The 20,249-nt window shown below is 34.4% G+C and overlaps 1 protein-coding gene across 3 annotated transcripts in view; it reads right to left on the bottom strand.

The window, feature by feature from the left end:
• Nucleotides 1-42: 42 nt before the first annotated feature.
• Nucleotides 43-20,249, bottom strand: part of mgll (monoglyceride lipase) — a 34,038-nt gene continuing 13,831 nt past the window's right edge. For 2 of the 3 annotated variants that reach the window (XM_073909209.1, XM_068222890.2), the window contains exons 3-7: nt 19,874-20,010; nt 10,540-10,650; nt 9,084-9,173; nt 5,143-5,358; nt 43-3,436 (exon numbers count right to left, since the gene is read on the bottom strand). In XM_073909209.1, the coding sequence (XP_073765310.1) occupies nt 3,320-3,436; nt 5,143-5,358; nt 9,084-9,173; nt 10,540-10,650; nt 19,874-19,981 (642 nt within the window). In that variant the 5' untranslated portion in view covers nt 19,982-20,010 and the 3' untranslated portion in view covers nt 43-3,319. 3 annotated transcript variants of the gene reach the window in all.

The following is a 20,249-nucleotide window of genomic DNA, read 5'->3' as shown; positions in this document are numbered from 1 at the left end:
CTTCAGTCAACCAACCAAGCAATAATAAATCCACACAAACTATTTCCATCATTTAAAATTTATTATTTTTTATAATTAACAGTTCCATACAGATTATTACGCAATTACATTATAGCTTTCATTTCTGTTTAATATATTACAGCATTTATGCAAAGAACTCAGAACCCTTTTTATATCAAATGTGCCATTTACTAGGACAGTGCGACTGCAGGAGAGCATTTTAGATGTCTTTGTAAAGGCAAGCAAGTTCAAATCCAAATGAATCCTGCATTATTGCCCAATGTAAGAAATAACGTCCTTGAGAATATGAGCTGCTCCTCCAATCCCAGTGTTCCTAGCACTTCCTCCAAAGGAAGATTTGAGAAATTACAGAAACAGTCAAAGTCGAAGAAGATTATCACTGAGACAGATTAGGTTATTCTACAAATGTACGTGTGATCCTTCAAAGACAGAGAGACAAATACGTAATAAAATGCAGTACATGTAAAACAAACACCCAAACTATATAGCTTCCCTTTCTATACATATATAGTCTCTCTCCAAAATGCATACACAAACATGCACACTATTTACAATCTGGACATTTCAGTTGTGTATGTCAGTATTGTTATTACCAGAGCATTCAACGACAATCTATAAAAGTAAGATAAAGAAACGTTTTGCTTCCATTAAAAATGTGCCACATTCAATTAAATGCTCCACATTCTCTGATAAAATGCTTTCGAGTCTTGCATGCAAACCTTTTGTAACAAAATTCACCCTTCATCAGTCGTGGTAAATGTTAAGCTGGTGTGAGCGACTGACCTTTTTACAATTCCATGTTGTTTTAGAGCTACAAACCCCATTAGCACCCGGAAGGTCTGCGATGAGGCCAAAAGCTATTGTGAACACACTATCATTTCAACAGTAACATATTCATTAATAGAGTAGTCAAACAAATAACAAAACAGTTGTAAAAAATAACAGAATGAGATATTACAATTCCAGAGCTTGTAAGGAAGAATCAGCTGTAAATCGGTTTCATTTTCAGCAAACGCAGAGGCATTTACTTTTCATTTACTCAAAGGAATGAAACAGTCTTAGGTGTCTGAAACAGTCAAACCACAAAAAGAAATCTCTCTCCAATTTTCCTTGTTGTGGCCATATATATAGGGGGGATCTCCTGCATAGTTAGATGTGTCTGTAGTGTAGAGATTATCCAATTGATCTCTATGAGTGCAATGTTAGACTCGCCCAGCGGACATTTTGCTCTCTGAATGTCTCAAGGCATTTCCATATTCTCGTTCGGTTTGTTTTCCTGCCAAGCTATATGTAATATATATGGTTAAGTTGCTTGGTAACTGCGCTCACAGCAGAATGCAGTACTGCTGTTGTCCAGCGGGGGCAGCACCGCATCTCTAATGAGCAGTGGACAGCAACGAGAGTGTTTTATTACTGTGGCAACACGAAAAGAGAGCTCAACACTGAGGGCAAGCGGCATTCATTTTCCTGTATGCCATGTCCTGCAGAGCTGATGCCTTTTGAAGTTTGACAGGGAATAAGAACTCCCACAGAACCCTCACTGGCCATATTAAAGCTTAATTGGACCTTAAAGCGAGACACTATTGGAAAAAAATGCTGCTTTTTTAATGCACCTGTTAGTTTTGAGGTTTTGGCTTTTATTTTTTTTTATGGAGCCACATCAGTCTAAAAAATAAAAGCGTTTTGAAAAGTAAAGCTCAAACATGCACAGCACAATTCACATTTACCAAATCCAATTTGTGCATTCAAAACACAATTTGTGAATTCACAAGTAAAAAATCATAAATATTTCCCAAATGAATTGCATGTGTACATTTCTGAATTGTGTTTTGAGTTTACGAAATGGATTTGTGCATTTATGAGTCATGTTTTGAATTTATCAATTGGATTTGCGTATTTATGGTTTGTGTTTTGAGTTTACGAACTGGATTTGCGCATTTATGAATTCTGTTTTAAATTTACGAACTGAATTTGCGTATTTTTGAAGTATATTTTGAATTTACAAACTGGATTTGCATATTTATGAATTGTGTTATGAATTTACTAATTGGTTTTACGCATTTATAAATTGTGTTTTGAGTTTACGAACTGAACTTGCGTATTTATAAATCATTTTTTTAATTTACAAACTGGATTTGGGTATTTATAAATTGTGTTTTGAGTTTACGAACTGAACTTGCGTATTTATAAATCATTTTTTTAATTTACAAACTGGATTTGGGTATTTATGAATTGTGTTTTGAGTTTACGAACTGAACTTGCGTATTTATAAATCATTTTTTTAATTTACAAACTGGATTTGGGTATTTATGAATTGTGTTTTGAGTTTACGAACTGAACTTGCGTATTTATAAATCATTTTTTTAATTTACAAACTGGATTTGGGTATTTATGAATTGTGTTTTGAGTTTACGAACTGAACTTGCGTATTTATAAATAATTTTTTTAATTTACAAACTGGATTTGGGTATTTATGAATTGTGTTTTGAATTTCCGAATTGGATTTGCGCATTTATGAATTGTGTTTTGAACTTTCTAATTAAATTTTGTAAATGTGAATTGTAAATGCATTATTATTTTAAGCTGATCTGGCTCCATACTTTTTCAGTATAATGTAAGGAAAACATTCTAAAAAACACCTTCATGTGTTTCTTTTGTCACAGTTTAACAATACTTCTCTATATTTCTATATTTTTAAAGGCCGTTTTTTTTTTCTCCTGCACTATATTTCCATTTCAGCAGCTTTCAGATCTTACATTCATCACATTTTTACACCAATTTGTCAGTTGTATCTATATGTTGAAAGTTTCTACCAAGGGATATATGTCTATACATAATTTATCTGATTGCATATAAACTTTTATTCTTAAAAAATATTGTTATTATAATATTTTTGCTGGCTGTTCGTTGTAGTTTCTGAATTATGGAGTGATAAAAAAGACCCTGTGGTGTCAAAAAGATCTTTTTTGAACCTGACTTCAGTTCAGATTTTTATGCTTGAAATATATTTTAATGAGCCTCGTTTCATATTTAAACATAGCATATCAAATCTTGTTATAAAAAATTTATTTCTTAAAGTAATTGGTCAACTGGTGAAGTATGGTGATAATTTTTCACCTTTTTCATCTCCAGTGCTTTGCCTTATGCTCAAAGGTCACTTAGTAAAGACCTCTAGGTTAATTAAACAGAGGATAGTATTGTTTGCATGTAGTGCAGGCTGATATCTCTCTGTAAAGTAGAGATGTGATTGGACAGGGGCGGAGCTTAGGCATGTGTGTGTGTATGCTGTGATTGACAGCTAAGAGGTTTGAGGGGCAGGGACTCTCTCCAGGATCCAGGTGCTCACCTCCTTTAATACAGACTCGATTGTTTCAGGTAAGTCGTGATGTAGGGCATGGTAAGCTTCTTCATATACCTGTTTGTCACAGAGAAACAAATCTAGGTTAGTACACACACACCAGGGAATGCATATAAATGAGTGTTTGTATACAGATGGTCTATTGTTTTTATGTTATGAGGGCAGAATGAGCATCTGGATCAAGTTATGCTGCAATATTCAAAACATCTACAAGCACAACATCACCACGAGTACATGAATACAAATTATACTTATATATTAACACATACATACACATGTACAAATACACTCACTGGCCAATTTATTTGGTACACCTATTTAACTGCTTGCTAACTCAAAGTTTAGTCAATCACATGGCAGCAACTCACTGCATTCAGGCATGTAGACATAGTCAAGACAATCTGACGAACATGGAGAATGGGGAAGAAAAGTAATTTAAGCGACTTCAATTGTGGCATGGTTGTTGGTTCCAGACGGGCTGGTCTGAGTATTTCAGAAACTGCTGATCTACCGGGATTTTCACGAACAACCATCTCTAGGGTTTACAGAGAATGGTCCGAAAAAGAGAAAATCTCCAGCGAGCAGCAGTTCTGTGGGCGCAAATGCCTTGTTGATGCCAGAGGTCAGAGCACAATGGCCAGACTGGTTTGAGCTGATAGAAAGGCAACAGTAACTCAAATAACCACTCGCTACAACCAAGGTATGCAGAAGGGCATCTCTGAACGCACAAAATGTCGAACCTGCTCTAAAGCAGCAGAAGACCACAACGGGTCCCACTACTGTCAGCTAAGAACAGGAAACTGAGGCTGCAATTTGCACAGCCTCACCCAAAATAGAAGATTGAAAAATTTTAGCCTGGTCTGATGAGTCTCAATTTCTGCTGCAACATTCGGATGGTACAGTCAGAATTCGGCATCAACAACATGAAAGCATGGATACATCCTGCCTTGTATCAACGGTTCAGGCTGCTGGTGGTGGTGTAATGGTGTGGGGGATTTATTCGTAGCCCATTAGTACCAATTGAGCATTGTGTCAACACCCCAGCCTAACTGAGTATTGTTGCTGACCATGTCCATCCCTTTATGACCACAGTGTACCCATCTTCTGATGGCTACTTCCAGCAGGATAAAGTGCCATGTCATAAAGCACGAATCATCTCAGACTGGATTCTTGAACATGACAATGAGTTTACTGTACTTAAATGGCCTCCACAGTCACCAGATCTCAATCCAATAGAGTACTTTTGGTATGGGGTGGAACAGGAGATTCACACCATGGATGTACAGCTGGCGAATCTGCAGCAACTGCGTGATACTATCATGTCAATATAGACCAATATCTTTGAGGAATATTTCCAGTACCTTGTTGAATCTATTTGCCACGAAGGATTAAGGCAGTTCTGAAGGCAAAATGGGATCAAACCCGGTACTAGTAAGGTGTACCTAATAAAGTGACCGGTGAGTGTATATATGTTTAAATATAATGCATGTATACAAATCCCTCTTAAACAAGCATAACAACAAGCTAATATGGAAAAAGGGAAAAAATATATATATAAAAAATTATATTACTTTTTGGAATTACCGTAAATAATATTTTATTTACAACAACTGCGATAATTTGATATTCTGTTATTTAAAATATTTGTTATTATGTATTTTTGGTATTCAGAATAAGTAATTCACCACAGACAAATGTATTGACATGAAGTTGAGCAAAATATTTGCATTATTTTGGCCAGTATTTCTGAAGGTTTGACCCACCTTCAGTTTTTTATCAGTGCTCTTGGCTTCATTATACAATAACCGAGAGCCTCTGATGTCACACAGTTTGTCGGCGTCTCCATGTAGAATGTAAAAGGGCCACCTGATGTCTGGTAACTCTCTCTCGATGCGAGACGTCGCATCCAACATCTGCATCCCGAACGAGACGCGTAGCCCCCCATGATAATTCAGCTCATCCTTTTCATATGCCTCCACCTGACAGACACATGGAGATGAAGAAGTATTAAAAACACAATCCCAATAGCACTAACTCCGTTTTCAAGACAACCCTCTTGCTGACGTAAATAGTCTCAAGAAAAACAACAAATGGCACTAATATTTGCTTATAGTTTGCTGCAATACTATTGAAAATCAAGATTGTTTTGTTTATATCCATGACTGATCTCAGATAGTGTTTAATAGACAATAGTGTTTAATCCACCTTATGTTTAATCCACATAAAAATAATTTATTAGCTGTTATTAAAAACTTTAATTTGAGTTAACCAGTTACCATCAGTAGACCATGAATATCCTATGAATTACTAAAAAGCAAAAAAACTAAACTTTTTGCAGCAATATTGGGGACATGTCTGGAAGATTACTGTACTGGAAGATTACTAGGTAACACTTGATGGTCCATTTAAGTGTTAGTAGCCTGTCTGCTTAATATCTGTTGATACTGCTCCTTTAACAGACATTTAACTGACTATAAGAAACTTTGCAAGTGCATGTCAACCTACACTAACCCTAACCCCAACCTAACAGTCTACTAATAATCTAATGAGAATTAGTTGGCATGAACTGTAGATGCAATGTAACTTAAATCAACAAACGGACCATCAAAGTAAAGTGTGACCAATTACTATACTGTAGTAAATACATACAAATCTGGTGAAGTCAGTGAAGAGTTTTGGAAACAGATATGCTTGTGATGCTAATGGCATTCATTTAAATGTAATAACATACAATTAAATGTATATTTTAATGAATATAATAAATAATTCTTGCTAACTTCTGGCTGCAGCTGTATCCCTTCTAGACTTCTAGTATCCATTCTTTGTTTCAGAGTTTCCTGCCAGAGGAAGTGACATCACTTGGAGCAGGTCAAATACTTTTTCTAACAGTGCTTTTCAAAATGCTATGCCTTTTTATAACCAATATTAAAGTGTTGACTAGAATATAAGGAGAGACACAAGAAGTATTTTTTGTTACTGAAATTACAATTGAGCCTCGGCTCAGTTGGCGTTTCTGTGTGGAGTTTGCATGTTCTCCCTGCATTCGCGTGGGTTTCCTCCAGGTGTTCCGGTTTCCCCCACAGTCCAAAGACATGCGGTACAGGTGAATTGGGTAAGCTAAATTGTCCATAGTGTATGAGTGTGTGTGTGTGGACGTTTCCCAGAGATGGGTTGCGGCTGGAAGGGCGTCCGCTGCATAAAAACTTGCTGGATAAGTTGGCGGTTCATTCCACTGTGGCGACCCCGGATTAATAAAGGGACTAAGCCAACAAGAAAATAAATGAATGGATGAAAATTACAATTGATAAAGAAAAACTATTTATTTAACTTAACAGAGTAAAAAAAACATAAAAAAACAAAGATGAAGACTTAATTATTTCATGAGAATTGAAGCTGAATAGTTATAGAGGTTAATGTATTATAGTCTTTTATATTTGTATGACAAAATATCTATGAATACACATTATATATATACTATGATAGCAGCTTTGACATGCTGTCCCGAGTGAGAACCATGAGCTTGGAGATTGATGAGCCCAAGGTTCCCGCCTGGTCAATGAGCACTAGGAGGGATACAAGATCAAGTATTTCTCAAGAGCCTATATACTTTGGTTAATATGGTGGTTCAAATCGATTTAGAATGCATGCGTTAAGTGCTTGTGACAATTCAGTGACTTATGACAATTCACTTATGTACATGTTTTTAGACTGTTGAAGGAAACCGGAGTACCCAGGGAAAACCCACGTGAACACGGGGAGAACATGCAAACACTGCACAGAGTACCGACTGGCTTAATTAGAACTTGAATCATTGGCCCTCCTGCTGCGAGCTAGTAGCGCCAGCCACTGAGCCGCCATATCACCCAATCATAGAATTGAGGAGGATGGAGAAGGAAAGGATAGAAGGGTGCTTTCCAAAGCGATAAGGATCAGCTGTAGTCAATCATATCACGTGCTCCTCTCGAAATCAGTTTGTGAATCTTCACATAGATTTAACAGAGATTGTGATTTCTGATTTAGCTTAACATTTTGTTTATTTTATTGTAAAGCTACAAAAAGCTCACTGAAATTAAATGTTTTAATTCAATGTGGTAAATGAATCAGATTTTATGATTTTATGTTGTAAATACTGTCACTTGACCTAATAAGACTTCAGCATCATGACTAGTGTATACAGCATTAAACTTTATTGTGCTATAACATGAATTATTAGTTTTATTGTAATAAATTCATAATAAGATGTAAAAAGATCAAAAGAATTCATTAGGTAATATGATTAAAGTAATTTTTGCTATTGTTATGAAATAAATTAGGAAACTAGCCATGGCGACTTTAATAAAATACAGTTTGCTATATTTACTTTGGGCCCTCAAGCCTCAATCAAGGTTTTTGGCCCATCATAAGAAAATGTTCCGGCACCTCTGGTTTAGAGGTTGTCATTTCAAATATAATGTAACCTTTTGTTTGTTTGTTTTATTGTTAAAAGCTAACTGAAGTAAAACGTTTCAATTAAACAGTGTAAATTAATCTGATTTACTTTAAATGTACATACTGTGTCACCTGACAGATAGAAGACAAATAAAGGAAAAGGCAGATTCTGGTTGACTAGTGTATCCATCATTGAAATCCACTGTGTTCTAAATGTGATTTATGCTATTGTTGCAATAAGTTATCATTTTTATACTGCATTAGTTAAAATGATTTAAAGTAATTTTTTTTACAAAATTTTATGAGATAAATTACGAAATTAAGATGCGCAGTGGCAGAGTAGGTAGTGCTGTTGTCTCACAGCAAGAAGGTCGCTGGTTCAAGCCTCGGCTGGGTCAGTTGGCGTTTCTGTGTGGAGTTTGCATGTTCTCCCTGCATTCACGTGGGTTTCCTCCAGGTGCTTTTGTTTACCCCACAGTCCAAAGATATGCGCTATAGGTAAATTCAGTTCAATAACAGATTAATAAAGGGACTAAGCCGAAAAGAAAATGAATGAAATTACCCATGGCAACTTTAATGTAATATAGCTTGGTATTTTTAACTTCGGTCCATGGCTCTCAATGATATTTGGCTTTTGGTCCTTTATATGAAAACGTTTGGGCACCCCTGATCTAGGAGATGCAAAATGTACCCCCAATTCTAGAGTCACCCATTTGTAGTGTAACTTTGTAATTCAAACAAAGTAATTTCAGTTCTTTTGAACGGAAGTTCCATTAGCTGGAAGAGAAACGCTGTCATCACATGCAAAAAAAGGTGGATAAATGGGTCAAATATTGGTGTGTGTGATGCAGTGTGATATGGCTAAACTGTGTTCACAAACAACTATAAAAAAAAAGGTTTTCTCAGTACAAAAGAACAGAGGCTTGGACCCGGAAACAACTTAACAAAAAGCAGATTCTCTGAGAACAGTGAGCTTCAATTTTTGAAGTCTGGTATATCTATCTTCTAAGGCTAGATAAACGGCACAAGCTGTTTCTGTGGAACATCTCAGTATTTTATGGCCAGGCTGAAAATGAAAGTCATATGTTATCATCTCGATGTATTGCTTATGCTTCACTCTGAAAGAGTAGATTTACAGTGTAAATATTATTTCAACACATTATAAGATTATTATTACAAATAACCCAGCTGGACTGTCTGTTTAAACACTAGCTGTCAGTGGTATAATATACACACATATACATTACAGACGACCTTTCACATACATTCCACATACCTGTTTGGGATCCCGTGAGACAAATTTTGGATCGATTGGGCCGAGAGTGAGTTTAGGAGCCAAGCGGTTTAGAACTTTGGCCATAAAAACCTGCAAAAGAATTCACAGATATTATCAATTTACTGCAGAGAACTGAACATTTTTACACTCTCGTAACATTTCTGTGGTATCAGACACTATAGGACTCAATTTTTAGTATTTACAATTTAAATAGTTCACATTCCCAGTTTTACTAACCATTAGCCATCACAATGCATTAACATTTAGAATTTTCACATTCTGGGTCACTAACAATTAGCAATTTTTTTTAGATAAACTTTCACTTTCAGATCAAGTGTTACATTTACATTTACATGTAAGTCCATTGCTGTAATGGTCTATCACTATAGGTGTATTCATCTTTATGAATGGGGGGATAAACAGGGCGACTAATAATTCAGGGGGGCAAATAATTTTGACTTCAACTGTATATTGGAATATGAATACAATTTCATCAGATGACCTAAATAGCTTTGTTTGCTAACAATTCAGGAACAGAACTTGAATAATCCAATGAAAAATAGCACTGCACAGTTTTTATTGCATAAACAATTCAATAAAATATTTTTTATTGAAGGTTCAAATGGTACAACTTCTTGAACTGAAAATTACCTGAATGCTTTGAACAAATTTGATTTGCCCATACAGTCACATGCCTTAAAAACATATGAAAATGATTAACATTTGCTCCATTAGGGTAAATATCTCCAATGATTCCATGTTCTGACCTGTGGTTCCTGGTAAAATAAAATCCCAATTCAACATTGGAGATCCTGCGATATTACTATTGCGGATGCACATATTGCCATATTGATGCTAAAACGACATATTGTGCAGCCCTAGTTCACAACATACTGTATAAACATATAGTGGCCCAAATATGGACATATCATATTTTGATATTACATATCAAAATGCTATAATTGGAATTATTTGCTGTTATACTACTATATTAGACTACTATACTTTTTTAACTGCTGTAAAAAATTAACAATCTACAAAAACGATCCATTTAAATAATAAACAATACTTTCATGTCATCAAATGCAATTGGAACATGTTCATGGTTAGCATGATGATTTCTCTACATCCACAGCAAAAAAACAAAAACAGCAATAAATGTCAATGTACTGTACAGAGGCAGTTATTGATTGCTTTACTGCTGTTATTTGACAGCTGACATTTACAAGCCATTGTTATTTGATTGCGTTTAACCGTCTGACTGCAGAGGGCAGCAAATCTAATTTACAGCCTCATGTTTCGGCTGTGATTGAAATCAAATGCTCACTTGGGAAGAAGAGAAATTTGCTTGCACTCTTGTGTGATTTTTATTATTATTATTATTATTATTATTATTATTATTATTATTATTATTATTATTATTATTATTATTATTATTATTATTATTATTATTTACCTTGAAGGGTGTAGCAGATTCAGCACTCATCTGAACCATAGGGCCAATGAGAACCACACCTGTAAAATCCTGCGGCCTCTCGCATGCGGTCAGAATGGAAATGGCTCCTCCCTGAAATAAAACAAAAAGACCCGGTCATGTTAGTGAAAACAGCAAAAATATACAAGTTTAGCTGTGGAGTACTGAAAAAAAATTATATATATATATATATATATATATATATATATATATATATATATATATATATATATATATATATATATATATATATATATATATATATATATTCATTTATTCATTCATTTTTTTTTGGCTTAGTCCCTTTATAAAGCAGTGGTCACCATAGCGGAATTTAAAAAATAAATTTAATTGGTCAATTTTAAGGGTAAATTAATTGGTAGATTTTAAAGGTAAATAATGTATTATTGATTTTATTGTGATTAATGTTTTTTTCAATAACCCTAATTGTTGTAAAAACTGTTAAAAATTGCAATAAAATTAGCTGTTGGTGATTTAAATATAAATCAATATGTGTCAGATATATGTCAAATATTTTTTATTACTTTTGTCTCTTTAACGTTTCATTAAACATCTGTATTGTTTAGGTGGTATATTAGCCAAACGTCTTCTCTGAGTGTGATACACTTTGCATACTAATGAAGCAATTTTGCAGAAGTAGAAGTTTCCTGCCGCTGGCTGGAAAGATAGAGTGACATCGATATATGAAAATAACTCAAATTCCTCACTTAGCTGTCCTGTAGGAGGTTCTTAAAGATAAAATAATGTTTTATTATTAATTCAGTTGCAGCCGGAAGGGCATCCACTGCGTAAAATAAATGCTGGAATAGAAAGCGGTTCATTCTGCTGTGGCGACCCGCCGACCCCTGATAAAGAAAGGACTAATCTGAAAGAAAAACTAATAAGTGAATATTAATTTAGCATAACGAACATATATTCATGTGAAACAGAAAGAACGTAAATGAGTACATCACTCACAGATCTCTCTTTTAAATGACTATTTTCTACACTTTACAGGAATATATTTGCGCATATAGACTATTTTAATGTGGTGATGCTATTGGCCCTTACCCTTGACAAGAGGCAATTCAATCGTTGCTTGACGTTAAAACAGTTCTCATAACATTATTTATCACTATGTGGATGTAAATAGGAAATACAGTAGGACCATTGTTATTGTTTACATTCCTCAAAATGATCTATACCAGGGGTGCCCAAACCTTTCCTAATGAAGGGCCAAAAACCAAACTTGATTGAGACTATAGTGGACCAAAGGTAAATATAGTTGGATTGGGTATTTTTTAAATAAATTTAATTATATTTAAAAACAACTAGAAACATTGCTTTATACTAGAGTTTTTTACCTTTTATGATGAACTTATTACAGTAAAAACAAAACAATCTAATTTATAACAGAATTACACTGGCTTTTGTCTTGATTCGCTCGCCATTGTCTTCTGCATATAGTCCTCTATCCTTCGAGTGACAGTATATTAATTTTAATTAGTTTTTTTGTAGCTCACCAATAAAACAAAAGAGGTAAAGTAAAAAAAAGATTACGTCAAATAAAAAATGATGACCTCTGTGTTAAAGGCATTCACCCCAACCCTCTCCATCATTCTCACTCTTTTCTCAGGTGGGCCAAATCAAAGCTTAAAATTTTGGCCCACGGGCCCTACTTTGGCCATCTCTGCTCTATAAATTAGATTAGTCAATGCCAAAGCCAAAATTGGAAATACGCAGGGCATATAGCTGTTTAATAAAACAGTTTTGTTTAAATGCACCACAAATAAATGGTTATAGTCACTGAGAAATGGTTAAAAATATTAATTTTTTAAAAAGTGGTGCTTATTTACACTGAGAACTGCAAAAGAGTAAGAGATCATACAAAATCATATGATATTTTGAGCAATTAAAATTTCTTCCTGAGAAATGGGTACCAAAACGTTGGTTTGAAGAATGCTGGCAAAGTCTAACACTTTAAAATAAAAATTAATTAGCATTTTGAGGCTGCACTGTGATACTTCAAAAGAAATTTCAGTTTAATTAACTGTGTTACTTGCTGTTTCTTTGTAATTAATTATATATATATATATATTATATATATATATATATATATATATATATATATATATATATATATATATATATATATTTGATTCATTTTTTTAATCACAAGTTGATGGTTATTACATTTGGGAAGTTTTAAATCTGACTATTCACCGAATTTATAAAAAACATGTTTTTCCTCCTCACAAGCCTTCCTCTAGGCGAGAAGCCCCTAATTGGTAATTTTCTGATGCTCTGCTTCATCTCGTCGCCATTATGAACCTGCCCATGAATATTCATGAGGAGAGGCCAGCATTCAAAAGAGGTGGAGAGATTAAAGAGCAGTTCCCAGCACATTTCAAAGACTCTCCGATAATGGCCAGCGTGAAGTTACACACACTTTCAGTCCACATCCACAATCCCAAACACACACTCATTCTGGACACACGCAACCAAATGCACACCAGCCCCAAATAAATAGGTGGTTTGCTTTGATTCGATTACATAATGTAATTGCTTTTTAATTGCAATAAATTGCATCCCTGGGAGTAACGTTTCAAACACACCCAACAGACCGATAATTATAACAGCTTGTATACGTGACTTCCTTTACAAGCACACACACACACACACAATTTTGACACTGATCACTTTCATCTGTAAACATGCGATAGGAAAGCAAATGTTTATTCAGCCAGTAACTTGGGTTCCTCAGGTCTCAGGAAGCGAAAAGCACAAGGACAGACAATCCCATGGTTATTAAACAATACGCACGTCATTTACACAGGAAACAAGATGGAAGGTCGTTTCATTTTTCTATATTTCTTATCAAATACTTGAGGCTGTGATTATATAAGGACCAAACAGGCTGGTGTATTACATAAGGGACAAGATAAGAGAGAGAAAGAGGGGAAGAAATAAATAAAAGTAACAGAGACGGAGAGCAAAAAAAAAAAACGCACTTCATTATTTAGATTGAGATCTTCTGGGAAGGAAGAGGGGAGAGATGCATTATGGATATTATTACTAGATGTCTCCTAGCATTAACGTGTCTTCTGTTTCGAGTGAAAGAAAAAATAATGACCTTTCTGCAATGATTTATGCAAGACACTCTTTAATATGTCATTCAGTGAGTGTAATAATAGTTCATATACCTAAAAATGTTGTCAGGCATATTTAGATAATTTGATGAGTCATTTTAAAAGACTCTAATTATGGTTCAGCCCCAAAATACACAATAATTATCACTTTGAATCTTTATAATTTGCTACTGTGCTTTAAACCACTCTATTGCAACCATTTGCCAGCACAAAGTTTCAATTGTTTAAAATATAGGATTTAGAAGGAACACTTTAAAATAATTCAGTAAAGTACAGGTCTGAATACAGTTGAAGACTTAATTATTAGCCCTCCAGTGGTAATTCTTTTACAAATATTTCACAAGCGAAACTGGACGTTTTTCACAGTATTTCATATTTTATTTTCCTTCAGGAGAAAGTCTTGTTTCTTTTAGTTTGGTTGGAATAAAAGGATATTTTAAGGATAATATTATTAAATTATAGGGAATAATTGTGGATCTCTTTGCCCTCCGATATTCATAATGCAGAATCTCTTTTTTTCTTCATATCGTCACTTAAAGGGGTGGTCCAGAGTGAATTTTTAAGGCTTGGTTGTGTTTGTATGCAAAGCAATGTGTACTCAAATAATTTTTTTCATATCTTACTTTGGTTATATACTGCTACTCAGCTAACATGGAAACGACTGTTATTTTTCTTAGTTCCCCTGAAAGCCCAGCCTCAAGGGGCTCTGATTGGCCAGCTAACATGTGCTGTGATTCGCAGATCGGCTCCATGTCACCAGGAAAAGCGTCATGCCCCTACAAGCACGTGCTTTTGCGCTGTGTAAACACTGTCAGTCATTGCAGCTGTTAGCTGTATCAGTTTGTGCCTGAATCAGACAGAAAATGAAAAGGACACAGCTGAACCTCACGTCTGCTCTCTAAAATGAAGTGTCTTTCACATATAATTGGAAATAAGCATGTTTAAGTAATATGAAACATTTACATGAGATGTAGAACGCAAGGAAAGTGACCGCATAGAGAGACACTGCAGTGCTGGTGTAGATTGTGGGTGTTTACAGCAGTTTGATGGATAAATTTAAATTTGCAGCTAAATTGTAAGTGGTGCCAAACAGCAGTTCCAATTGTTTACATCCTTGTTTACGGATCCATGTTACAACATACCATTAATGCTAGAAACTACATGCTAGAAGCATGTAATAAATTAATTTTAACATGTAAAAATACTTAAAGATTGTTGCTCACAATCCGCAGCTTCTTCTACTATGGTTGGTGGAGTTCCTACTTTGAGGAGTTTTTAACCGAATCCAGCACTGAACTGGGAGAGTATATCTTATATATCTTTTTTATAATTCCCTAGAACATAATTAAAATGACATAAGCACTTGCATCTTTGTGTCGTGTCCCTTGAAAGCCTAAATACATAAATTAAAGAAGCTCTGTGGAAATAGCAGCGTTTTGACAGCATTTAAGCTTTCTCTGCTATAACATTACAGCACCTCTGGCCACGCCCCTTTGCTGCATGCGGTGTGTGCGCATGGTGATTGCGTGCAACCTGAAGCCCTTGTGATCTCACTAACCCGCATGTATTTGTTTGTAGTCCTCTAACTTTGTTCGCTGTAGGCTTTGCTAAGCTAAATCTGTATAAGCCAATGTCTCCCTTTGCATTGAACTTTAAGTGCATTACATTCAGAGATGTTGTTTATGTTTACACAGCTACATTACACATCAACTAAAGTTTAAAATATGATATTGTAGTGGACCACCCCTTTAAAACTTACAGTATTAGGATAGCTTTTATGATTTTTTTTGTTGTGATCAAATTTTTATTAGACAAGTGGAAATATTGTCACATACATATAGAAACTGCAATTTCTATTTATACCCCACCTCATCCACCCCTGGCAAATAAATGCTAAATAATAAATTAAACTAACAAACAAAGGAAATAAACAGAGCCAAAAACAAGGAGAGGGTAAAAGAGAGAGAGAATTATACAATACATAGAAATCATGAAAATAAATTATTAATTTTATCTCTGCTTAAAACTTCTTTTAAATCTAACAAACTTGCATACATTGGACATTCACACAAGGGTTAAATAATTTTAAAAAATCACAATAACATGTGTTCTATCTTGGTTATTGCACATATCTATGAGGCAAAAGTTGTTATAGAAGTGCCATGCATCCTTTTCACAGACAATCCCAATATTACACCGTGCAAGAACATAAATCCAGTGTTTCCGGTCCAGGGATGGGATTTTTTTTATATGGTTTGAAATGTTTCTAAATTGCTTTGTTTTGTCTAGTCTTTTATGCATGTATCATTGTATGTATCTTTTTACCTCTGTACTTTTCATATGTTTGTAAATGGCTTTATGGTTTGACTTTTAAAGGAGCTATATAAAATAAAGTTTATTATTATTATTATTATTATTATTATTATTATTAATAGCCCCCCTTTTCAACTGACTACAGAACAAACCATTATTGCCCAATAACTTGCCTAATTAATCTAACTTGTCTACACTGTAAAAAATGCTGGGTTCCACACAATTCCTTTATGTTAAACACAAATTTATTAAGTTAACTTAGTTGTTTTTACAAATTTGGATTGAACACAAAACAATTGAGTTACCCCCAAAATAAATGTAAAAATTATGTTGTTTCAACTCATTTTAAAAAAGTAGTTAAAAAAGTAAAGTTGATTATTATTAATATTAATACTATCAATTTATTCTTGGATTTTCTTTACGGCTTAGTGCCTTTATTAATCCGGGGTCGCCACAGCGAATTAATCGCCAACTTATTCAGCATATGTTTTACGCAGCGGATGCCTTTCCAGCTGCAACTCAACACTTGGAAACACCCATACATTCCCATTCATTCACACATACACTACGGTCAATTTTGCTTATTTAGTTCATTTGTGCCGCATGTCTTTGGACTGTGGGGGAAACCGGAGCACCCGTGGGAAACCCATGCAAACACGAGGAGAACATGCAAACTCCACACAGAAATGCCAACTGACCCAGCTGGGGCTCGCACCAGTGACCTTCTTGCTGTGAGGTGACAGCGCTACCCACTGCGCCACCGTGATGCCCCCATTGTCCAATAACCTGCCAAATTCTTTTAACTTGCCTACTTTGTAAAAAATGCTTGGTTCTGCACAATTCCCTCAAGATGTCTCAACACAAATATGTTAAGTTAACTTAGTTGTTTTTACAAATGAATGTAGATTGAACATAAAACAATTACGTTGTCCCAAAAAAATTAAGAATGAGTGATGTTGTTTCAACTAATTTTAAATTAGTATGAACAAGCAACAAAAGTATTTTTTTATGTAGTTAACCTAGTTTAGCCTTTAAAAATAACTTTAAGCTGAATACTAGTATCTTGCAAAATAACTAGAAAAATATGATGTTCTGTCATTATGGCAAAGACAAAACAAATGAGTCACTAGATAGAGAAACACAGGGTTCCACTTTATATTAAGTGGCCTTAACTACTATGTACTTACTTTAAAATATAAATACAATGTACTTAATGTGTTTATAATGTACTGCTGAACACTTCTGGTGCTCTTGAGTTGGGATACGGATATGGTTAGGGACATGTTTGGTGGTATGGGTAGGTTTGAGGGTGGGTTAAAGTATTAGGGATGATCAACAGTGTAATTACAGATGTAATTACTTGTAGGTATTTAATCAAGCATAAGTACAATGTAAAAACATGTATTTACACAACAATAACTTGACTGTAACAGATGACAAATGTCAGTGTTGTTAACGCCACTTAATATAAAGTGAGACCGCAACACTTTTTAAAAAATTATTATTGTTTAAAACTGTGTCAATCTTCTCTATATTTGAAGAAACAAATCAAAATTTGGTTTTTAACTGCAAGTGTGCTGTTGCATTTTTGCATAAATACATCTGTTACACTAAATGAAGATGTTCAAAAACTATAATAATACAGAATCTTGTGTTTAATGTGTGTTCAATGCATCTAAAATCACTTTTGTATTTATAACTGTAATTAATTATAATTGTATTTATAATTCAAACAAAATGCTACGTCTTGATTTTGACCTACATACAAACCCATTTCTAGTCGATATGGCTAATGAAGTTTCTTGAGTATGCAGCTGCTCTGTTTTATTAATAGGAACAGTCGAGTAAAAAAGAAAAGTAAAGAGCTTCCAGCTGGTTTCTTGTTTTCATTATAAGCGGATTCTTAGCCATGTAGTCTGGTTGAACACGGAAAATGTAACAAAGCAAAAGCAAACGGGTCTTCCTGTGGCCTCCACCCCATGAATCACAGTTTCAAATGGTTTACTTTATTACTCTCAACAGTTGTAGTTGGCTTTGCATAGTTAGTAAACTGAGGGTTATGTGTTTGCATACACAATTTCCATCCTGAAATAATATTTACATCTTTTTGGGTCCTATTCTCAGAAAGAATTTTAATATGAATGTAGGAAACATTTAAATCTAAATGTTAGACGTTTCCACACTTGTGACAATGCAAATACAAAATTGAGCTGCTGAAAAATTGTCCGACAAGATCAGGCTGCGTGAAACAATAGGTACATTGCAATACAAATCAATATGCAAAATAAAAAAGGGAAAATGTGCCATATTATGCGTTCCTATGCAAAAACCCTCCAGCTGGATAGGAAAATACAACTGTGGTTGTACCTTAACATATATGTGCATTCACTTTCATTGCTAATTCTTTCAGCTGAGTGCCTGACTTTGTTCCCTCATAAATACTGAAAAATGTTTATTTGCAAGGTTACACTTTACTATAAAGGCCTTTTTTACACATAAAATAACTAAATACTATTTACTTTACAGAAATTGGTTGTAGTTGTCGGTTTATTTCTGTAAAATTAAGGTTTAATTCAATAAATTCTTAGTTATTGCACATGAACAAACTGTACTTTAAAAGTAAACTACTTTAAATGCACAGATCAGTTTTACAAAATAACTCATTAAAACCTTAAATTTATGATGATTAACCTGAAACGGCTAATTTCAGTATAATTTAACATAATTTATCAGTTTTTCTACAGTTTAAATGCAAATGATTAACAGTAATAAACTGTAATGTAACGAATTTTGGTATAAATTTGGGTTAAATTGGGTATCAAAATGCTTTTTAAAAATGTAATCGAAAAAACAGCAGTAAATGGGGTCGAAAATATTTTGAGCTTGTCGACTTTCAACCATATCAAAAACAAAATGTGCAAACAGCCACATAAGACCACGTACTCTTTGCCTACTGACCTCATTCTCAAACATTACGGTCTTTAACCCTGTTGCAGTGTTTATGTCCAACCTGCTTCAGCACATCTGCCTGTGCTTTTCCATACTGTCCTGAAACTGTGCATGTGTGAGATAATCAGCATATGCATTGAAAAATTGAGCTGTAAATCTACAGAAAGCAGGTTAATTATACAAATTACTTACAGGATATTCATTTAAAGAAGCACATTCCCAAGGCTGGCACCACAATGAGAGACCAAAATTTTCAGATTCAGCCCAATTGCCTACATTTTTAAATTAGGTTTTGATACCAAACCTTACAAAATACATACAGCACAAGTTGTAAATGACAGTGTACCCTCCATTGTGATCTGATTGATGTAAACAGGGTGTTAGATAATCTCTTAAATATATATATATATATATATATGTTACTTTACGACTACTATGTGTCAACTAACTCTTATTAGATTAGAGTATTAGTAGAGTTGGTAGAGACTGTAGGTTTGTTTACATTATGTTTTCTATTACGTTTACAACATAGTTACAACAGAATCTCTAAAGAGAACTAGGGATGCACCAAAATGAAACTGCTGGGCAGAAACCAAAACTTCTGGATGTGCTTGGCCAAAAATCTAAATCATTTGACAGCATTGTAATAATAATTAATTATTTTATTAAACAATATAAGACTTTTTACATTTAACTCAATGCCTTGAATTAAACCAGATAAAAAAACACACAAACAAAAAGCAGCGTAGCCTTTCTTTGGCTTATATTTTTGGCAGATTTTCTCTATTGGCTGAAAATAATATAATTTTCAGCGGCCAAAAATTTGGTGCATCCCCAAAAGGGAACTATCAAGTGTTAGTATTTGGCATGCTACAAAAATTCTTTTGGTTTGCTTGAAATCTTACCATTGAATGTCCAACGATGAAGACGGCCAGCTTGGGATACCGAGCCTTCATGATGTCAATGTGCTGGAGGGAGTCTCTGACGTAAATCTGGAAGTTTTTGAGCTCCATCCTCTCACCTTCACTTTGACCATGACCAACTGAAACAGAAAGAGAGTGTATTACACCCCATACATGTTTTTCTACTCACCCATGTCTTTGTATATTGGCTTACTTTTAAAAAAGAGGAAATAAACAAGGACTGTCACTCACAACACCATGCCAACAACTCACAAAGAAGAGCTCAGGAAATGCCAGGATACAAATGACACGACATTTAATCAGCCAAATTAACATAAAATGAATAATGGAACAAACAAACTGATTGAATAGATTAGAA

The sequence above is a fragment of the Danio rerio genome, chromosome 8 (assembly GCF_049306965.1).
Source record: "Danio rerio strain Tuebingen ecotype United States chromosome 8, GRCz12tu, whole genome shotgun sequence".
NCBI classification, from domain to species: Eukaryota; Metazoa; Chordata; class Actinopteri; order Cypriniformes; family Danionidae; genus Danio; species Danio rerio.
This window is presented reverse-complemented; position numbering and strand designations above follow the sequence as displayed.